Raw genomic sequence first — 8,292 nt, 5'->3', positions numbered from 1 at the left:
CCCGGGGTGCTGCAGGGCCCCGTGAGGAAGGGACAGTTCTGGGCAAGGAGGTGGCCATGGCTGGATTAGCCATGCAGGGAAGGATGCCACGGGTGAGGGGCCGGCTTCAGCCAAGGGGGGCGGTGGCGATGGGCGGGAGTGGGCCTCAGGACAGGCGCTGAGTGAGGAGCAGAAGTCTAGGATGCATGCATGAGAGTTGCGTGGGCTGTCACTGCTGACCTGGCTCGGAGCCTCCTCGAGACAAGATTCTAGTGTGGACTTGGGGGAAGGGAGGCCAGGGAGGGTGGGGGCCCTCTGGGGTGTGGAGCACCCCGGCCTGAAGGGTGCTGGGTACTGAGACATCAACTCCCGTCAGCCACTGGGGGGGGCTGCCCCAGGCAGCTTCAGTTCCTCTGCGTTTTCCACATGACATGGTCTGCAAGGAGGGCTGGCAGGCCCATGGGGGTCAGTGTGAGAAGAGCCCAGGGTGGGTGGGACAGCAGGACTCCACCCCGGTGCACACAGCCTGGGCCTCGCCCCTGGGTCTGGCTGACAGGGCCTGTGCGTGTGTGCATGTGTGTGTGTGAATGTATTGTGTGCATGCGTGTGTGTGTGTGCGTGCATATGACGTGTGAATGTATTGTGTGCATGCATGTGTGTGAGTGTGTGTGTGTGTGTGTGTGCATGCATGCATGGGGGGGGTGGGGTGCTCCACAGCTCCTGCCAGAGGAGAGAACCCAGGTTGGAGTGGCACTGGACCCAGGGAAGAGCCCCGGATGGCTGGAGGCCCTGCTCTGCCGGTTCCCTAAGCTACCCTTATAGAGATGGGGTGGGGCCCAGAGCATGCTGGGACAGCAATGGGCCCATGGCTTCCAAAGGGCCTTGGAAGGCGTTTGGGGAAGGAGAGAAGCCCCACAAGGGTGCCTGCTGACCTCCAGGGAGACGTCTTACTCACCTCTGCCTTTCACCTGACAAGGCTGTCCCTGGGCGGTGTCACCTTTGCTGCGTGTGCCCGGTTGAGGGAAGGGCCCGGCCGTGACACTGTGGGAGGGCGCCCAGGCTGGCAGTGCTCAGAGAAATGGAGCGGCTGGGGAGCCCCAGGCAAGCGGGAGGAGGCCTGGGAGGTCGGGCTCCTCCCATCCAGAGCCTCTGCGGAGAGGGGCCTCCTTCCAGCACGGCCGGGACAGCCTGAAAGCCAGAGCTCGCTGGGCACCTGCATCGCCCGGAAGTATTCCTCTCCACACCAGAGCCCACGGCGTCCCCCACCTGCATCTATCTCCCCCCACACACACCGAGACCCTCCTCCTGGGTGCCGGACAGCAGCAGAGGAAAACCCAGCCCAGGCTCGGCTGTCCCTGAGTGTCCAGGGACTCCCCTCCGGGCCACATCAGTCCCCACTGCCATTGGCCGGTCAGCCCCACCCTCTGGGCACCGGGCCAGGGAGGGGAGGAGGGAGGTCTCGGAGCCCACACAACCCACCTGAACTGCGGTGCGGGCATCTGCCCAAGGCCTCGCAACCCCCAGTCCTTCACAGGGCGCACTGTCTCACGGTCAGCTGGCCCCCCGCCACGGGACCCTGCCCACTGGGTCCGCTGAGGACCGGGCTGGTGGCTCCTGAGAGTCCAGGACTCTACCCTCTGCTGCCCAAGTCTGGGGGCTCCAGCTTCTCAGAGGCCAGGGCTGCCGGGGTAGCCGTGGGTCAGGAGGGCAGTGAGGAGGCCCCAGATTTCTGAGTGTCCCCAGGAAGGCAGCGCTAGCCAGAGTCCAGCACAGAGTCCCGCTGGGTGGGAGTGATGTGGGCTGTGCATCCACACATCCCCTACCCTTGCGGTGCCTGCAAACAGCGCAGCCATGGCTGCCAGGAGCCGGCGTCACCACCCCGCACCCACGCAGGTGGTGGGGGGCCCCCAGCCCCGGGGTATCATCTCAGGGTCAGCTCATGCAGCGCCTGGCCTCAAACTCAGCTGCCCAATCTCAGCCCACACCGAAGAGGTGCTTTCGGTGGTGGACCGGCAGAAAAGCCCCTCCCTTGTGGATCATCTGGTCTTCACGCCATTGAACGCACCCAGAGACTGAGAGACCTGCCCGAGGGCCCCCAGCCTCCAGGGCATCTCCCCCTAATCCTACCCCGCAGGTGCTCCAGCGAGGTTGCCCTGCCTGCCCCGCTATTTCCAATGCCCCCACCCAGGGAGATTCTGCTTACTGCATCTGTGGCCCTACAGCACTCAGAGCCTGGCTGCCAGGGTCTCAGGCGACCCACTCCTCGGCCCCACCCCCAGCGTCCCCAGCCTGTCCCCACCTACCTCAGAGCATCACCCCTACCCCTACCCCTACCCTTGCCGGCCAATCCCTGTAGGTCCTGCTGGGCCAAGTCTGTTTTCCAGAGCTCTCTGTGTATGGGGGACACCAATGACATCACTGGAGATGGCTCCAGAGACCCTCCCCCCCCCAGGCTGCCAGACTGCAACCCCATCCCTCTGTCCCCCAAGGCATCCTGGAGACCCCTGCTGCCCAGCCTCCCACCCACTGGGCCCAGGCAGGTGGGGACAGAGACAGTGGGAGGTGGCCTCGGGTACCAGTGGGCATCCAGCGAGGGTGGCTGGGCATGGAGGGGCCGACCTTGGGCTCCTGCCTCTGACAGCTTCTTTTCCAGCGCTACGGGGAGGGAGCAGGTGGCAACAGTGCCACTGGAGAGATTGGAATTGGCCCTTGTTTTATTTTCCTATTGTGATAAAACACATACAACAGGCTTGCCATTCCAACCACGTTCAAGTGCACAATTCAATGGCATTCAATGTGTTCACACCCCATTAAGTATGTACAGTGATTCCGTGTCAATCAAAGCTCCACTGGCAATGCCACGCGGCCATCACCAGCACAGAGGCCGGGAGGCTGTCCCACCCCAGCCCTAGCCGGCAGCTGCCGCGTCCCCCCCCACCGCAGCCACAGCCACAGCCGCTGGCCCCCGCCAGTCAAGGGGCCTCTTCTGGACAGTTCGTGTCAGTGGAATGAGTCCGACAGAATTTGCCTGTTCCTGGACATGTTTCCAACAGTTCCCTCGCCACTGTAATTACTGTTTGTGATCCAATTAAATGCTATATTAATGGATGAATCAGAAGTATACAAACAAGGAGAGACGTTTCTCATGCCAGTCAGCTGAATGCTTTCAAAGACACGATATGAGTCACAAAAACATTGCTGTCAATTTAGATGTGGATGAGACAAATGCGAACAATTGGGTGGGAGGAGGCTGCCAGGTCCCGACTGGCTCTGCCTGCGACTGCTCTGCAAGGTGAGGTCACTTCAGGTCACTGCCACTTCACAGCCTGGCAGCCGGGGCTGGAGATTGCGACTGGTCCATGCGGATTTCCCAGGGAGATGACTCAGAGCGACAAGGGTCAGACTCCTGGCAGAGGAGGTGCTTCAGGAGAGATGGGGGCGCTCTGCACCCTGTGTGTTATGGGGTCAGCTGTGAATGGGACCTCACTTGGAAACAGGGTCTGTGCCAATGTAATCAAGTCAAGACGAGGCCACTAGCATGGACCCTAGGGGCCGGCGCTGTGGCGCACTGGGTTAAACAGCCCTCCTGCGGTGCCAGCATCCCATATGGGCACCAGTTCGAGTCCCGGCTCCTCCACTTCTGATGCAGCTCTCTGCTAATGTGCCTGGGAAAGCAGCAGAAGATGGCACAAGTGCTTGGGCCCCTGCAACCACGTGGGAGACCTGGTTGGAGTTCCAGGTTCCTGGCTTTGGCCTAGCCCAGCCCCAGCCATTGTGGTCATTCGGGTGTGAACCAGTGGGTGAAAGATCTCTTTCTACTCCCTGTAACACTGTCTTTCAAATAAATAAGTAAATCTTAGAGAAAAAGAAGGGGCTATGTTTTTCTGGAAGCAGGGGTGAAGTTGGCAGGGGCTGTGCTGTCAGGGGCCTGGGGCAGGGAGCAGAGCAGGGCCCAGAGGCCTCAGGCTGGAGCTGAGGGCTGGGGGCTGAGAGCCGCACTGGCGGGGGAGGCGCGTGCATCTGAGCTTGGACTCTCGCTGTGCTCCGGCCCTGGGCCAGAGCCCTGTCCTGAAACAGTTATCCAGAGCCACTGTGCGCCCGCTGCCCTGCTGGCGGCCAGCAGCGGAGCTGCTTAAAGAAAGAAGCTGGGTCTGGCCAGGAGGTGGCAGGGATGGCCACAGACTGGCGGGGAGAGCACAGGAACATTGGAAGCCAAATCCCCTGCCCAGTCCCCAAACCCCTCCCTTGGGTTCCAGGCCCCAGGCGCCCCCACCCACATACCAGCTGCCTGGACCAGCCCCTACCTGCACCACCCCCACCTCATGGGGGCCTGGAGTGGCCTGCGAGGGTGGTCCCAGGCGGCCTGAGCGAGGGCGCGGGCAGAGCTGGGTGTGCAGAGCCCAGGCCTGGGGCTCCGGGCTTCGTCAAGTTCCCTCTCTCGGTGGGAACTCTACCCTGCCGGCCTCAGGGGCAGGGCAGGGAGGGTGGCACAGAATCCAGCTCCGAATGTCCCAGAGACATCAAGAGCCCACGGTGTGACCCACACAAGAGCCTCTGAGCTATAGCCGGGGCTGTCAGCCTCAGTCTTCCTCGCCGGGGACATGGGTGCTTTGGGACAGAGACCCACGGGAAGCCAGTTTCTCTGTCGTCAGAGCCTGGGTCCCAGGCGCTGGCTCTGTGCAGGCACCCAGCCCCCCTCCCCCCCGAAACATACACACACATACTCTTCTTCCCCGTCCCTCATGACATCCTTCTCCTCCTTGTCGTCGAAGCTGGGGCACAGCCCATCCTCGAGTGACTGGAGAGAGGGACAGGGAGAATGGACAAGGCGCCACACCCCCATCAGCCCAGGCCCCTGAGGGCTCCCATCACTTCTGCTCGGTTTCCACCGGCAAAGCCAGGTCACGTGGTCATTCCGCTGCCAGGCAGGCTGGAAACAATTTGCGGCCGTGTGCCCAGTGGGAAAGCAGCCAGCTCCGAGGGGTGGCCTATGGCCCCAGTCCCCTTTGCAGGGACACAGTGAACACAGACAAGGGACCTGGCACAGGATAAGTGCTCAGAGCTCGGGGGCCTCAGCCCCTCTCTGGTCCAACGCCCTTACGTCTTTGTCCAGAGAGGAGCAATGCCTGCCCATGATGGCCGGTGCATCAGGAGCAGAGGGCCCAGGGTGCCATCACTTCGTGTTTCAATGCAGGTCTGGTCCCCCGGGGCAGGAGCTGAGCCTGGAGCCAGGCTGGGGGACAGAGTCCAGAGAGAGACCCTGCCACAGCTTTATGACTGGGTAGGTGTGGCCCTGGTTTCCAGGACAGGGGGCCGCGCTGCTCTGTGACACAAGGCCACACCCGCTCCTGGGAGGGGAAGTGGGCAGAAGGCAGCTGCCGCCTCGGGACGACGTAGTAGACGGCCGAGGAAGATGGCGTGCCTGGGTCTCCTCCTCCCCACGGGCTCCCTCCTCCTCCTCCTCCTCGCCAGCACGGCGGCCCGGGGGGAGTATGGCGTGGTCCACGTGGTGTCGGACAACTGGAGCAAAGACTACTGTGTCCTGTTCAGCTCTGATTACGTCGACCTCCCTCGGGACCTGCAGCACGCCCCACTCCTGCCCCTGCACATCAGCACCACGACGCCCTGGTGCCCAGGCGGGGACGCCTTCCACCAGGCCCGGCCCAGCCCCCCAGACCAGCAGCCCCTCCGCCACACCACCGCCATGGTCATGAGAGGCAACTGTAGCTTCTATGCCAAGGGCTGGCTGGCGCAGGGTCGGGGCGCCCACGGGCTACTGATCGTGAGCCGGGTCCAGGACCAGCAGTGTTCAGACACCACCCCCGCGGCCCGGGACCCCCGCCAGCCCCTGCCCGACCTCACCATCCCCGTGGCCGTGCTGCGCTACACCGACATGCTGGACATCCTCAGTCACACCCACGGCCACGGCGGCGTCCACGTGGCCATGTACGCGCCCCCCGAGCCCATCATCGACGTCAACATGGTCATCATCTTCATCCTGGCTGTAGGCACCGTGGCCCTGGGCGGCTACTGGGCTGGCCTGACCGAGGCCGACCAGCTGCTGCGGCGCCGGGCCCGAGGGGGAGGGGGGCCCGGCGGACAACATCAGCCGCGAGCCGCCGCAGCCGCGAGGGGCTGGGGGGCCCTGGAGGAAGAGGACGCCGACAGCGCCGTGGACTTTACACCAGCCATGACGGGCGCTGTGGTCGTCATATCCTGCTCCATCATGCTGCTGCTCTACTTCTTCTACGACCGCTTCGTCTACGTCATGATCGGGATCTTCGGGCTGGGCGCCGGCACCGGCCTCTACAGCTGCCTGGAGCCCCTGGTGCGCCACCTGCCGCGGCGCCACCGCCAGGCCTGCCCGCAGCTGCCCCTGCTGCTGCTGCTGGGCCTGTGCGCCGCGGTGACCCTGCTCTGGGTCGCCTGCCGCAACCAGGACCGCTGGGCGTGGCTCCTGCAGGACGCGCTGGGCGTGGCCTACTGCCTCTTCGTCCTGCGGCGCGTGCGGCTGCCCACGCTGCGGAACTGCGCCTCCTTCCTGCTGGCCCTGCTGGCCTTCGACGTCTTCTTCGTGTTCGTCACGCCCCTCTTCACCGGCACTGGCGAGAGCATCATGGTGGAGGTGGCCTCGGGCCCCGCACACTCCTCGAGCCCGGAGCGGCTGCCCATGGTGCTCAAAGTGCCCCGGCTCAGCTTCTCGGCCTTGACGCTGTGCGACCAGCCCTTCTCCATCCTCGGCTTCGGGGACATCGTGGTCCCTGGCTTCCTGGTCGCCTACTGTCACCGCTTCGACGTGCAAGTCCACTCCCGCCAGCTCTACTTCGTGGCCTGCACCGTGGCCTATGCTGTGGGCCTGCTGGCCACCTTCGGGGCCATGGTCCTCATGGAGATGGGCCAGCCTGCCCTGCTCTACTTGGTGTCCAGCACCCTGCTCACCAGCCTGGCCTTGGCTGCCTGCCGCCAGGAACTTGGCCTCTTCTGGAGCGGTCAGGGCAGAGCCAGGACACCTACCTTGTCTGTGGCAGCGCTGTGCGGCTTTGAGCAGAAGCAGGAAGGCAGAGATGTCTTCAAGTGGGAGGCGGCCGTCGACCAAGGGGCAGGAGACCTGGAGAGCCCCCCCAGGGAAGACCCGGCCGCTGTTGTCCCCGTATCTGAGGACGAAGCCACCAGTCCAGAAGGCCTCAGCGAGAGCTTGGAGGGCTGGAGCGATGCCAACCTGGATCCCACCGAGCTGCCCCCCGCCTCCCCTGGGGCCTCGGACGAGCTGACGCCGCTGATGCCAGTGGCCGTGCTGGTTCCTCTGATGCCCCTGAGGCCACCGCCCTCGGAGCTGGGCCATGTGCACGCCCAGGCCCAGGCCCACGATGCCGGCCTGTCCCGGACGGGGCTACAGAAGAGGAAGGGCCTGCGAGTCAAGAAGAGCATGTCCACGCAGGCGCCCTTGTGAGCGCCGTGTGGACCAGAGCCACGCGCGACAGCTGGAGATCGGGCATTAAAGAGATTCCATACGCAGCCGGGGCTCTTGGCTTGTTAGGACGACGGGACCGCAGCGACCGCAGAGCGAGTCTGGGCCGTGCCTGAGGGGCCCTCAGGGACCTCTGACAGGGCACGTGACCTGCTCGAGGTCACTCAGCAAGGTCCCCTCTCCCTGACTGCCCCAGCCCCCATGCCAGAGCCCCGGCTCCAAAGACAAACCTTGGTTTACCAACTTAGCTTTTTTATGTGAGACAGAGAGCGTGCTCTCATCAGCTGGTTCACTCCCCAAATGCCCACAACAGCCCAGGCTGGACCAGGCCAAAGGCAGGAGCCAGGAACTCCAAGTCTCCCACGTGGGTGGCAGGGACCCACCTACCTGAGCCGTCACTGTGCCTCCCTCGGTGGACATTGGCAGGAGGCTGGAGTCAGGAGCCAGAGCCAGGAGTTGAGCTCGGGCCCTCCGTTGCGGGACGTGGCACTGCCAGCCCCAGCTCCTCTGCCTGTCTCAACCCCAGCCCGTCCCTCCACCCCACCCCGCCCTCTCTGCCCATCTCCTGCCCACACTCAGGCCAACAGGACAGTGACCCGATCTTGATCTCTTGATTTTTTTTTGGGGGGGGGGCTTGGTAAGCATTTATTTACAAAGCTATTTACATGTGAAGCCCAACCATTTAGGTTAGATGCTATTGCTGTTCATACTAAATGCATTATGTGTATTTTACTAGTTTTAACCCTGATGTTTCATGAGGCACCATGCCTCACAAACTTTCAGGTTCCCATTCTTTTGTTTGAGCATCCCTACTTTGAAGGTTGTAATTAGCATAGGACTAAGTA

At 63.3% G+C, this 8,292-nt stretch overlaps 1 protein-coding gene across 1 annotated transcript; it reads left to right on the top strand.

Moving 5' to 3' along the window:
- Window positions 1-5,392: 5,392 nt before the first annotated feature.
- Window positions 5,393-7,524, top strand: SPPL2C (signal peptide peptidase like 2C). Its single transcript, XM_008271643.5, has one exon. The coding sequence runs from the start codon at window positions 5,393-5,395 to the stop codon at window positions 7,427-7,429; it is 2,037 nt and encodes a 678-aa protein (XP_008269865.4). The 3' UTR covers window positions 7,430-7,524.
- The last annotated feature ends 768 nt before the right edge of the window (window positions 7,525-8,292 follow it).

This window comes from Oryctolagus cuniculus, chromosome 17 (assembly GCF_051225735.1).
Source record: "Oryctolagus cuniculus isolate XC-2025 breed Fujian yellow rabbit chromosome 17, ASM5122573v1, whole genome shotgun sequence".
NCBI classification, from domain to species: Eukaryota; Metazoa; Chordata; class Mammalia; order Lagomorpha; family Leporidae; genus Oryctolagus; species Oryctolagus cuniculus.
Note: the sequence above shows the minus strand (reverse complement) of the source record. Positions and strands in the feature narration are given on the sequence as shown.

Coding starts and splice junctions, on each gene's coding strand:
- SPPL2C (XM_008271643.5), top strand. CDS start 5,393: ATGGCGTGCCTGGGTCTCCTCCTCCCCACGGGCTCCCTCCTCCTCCTC.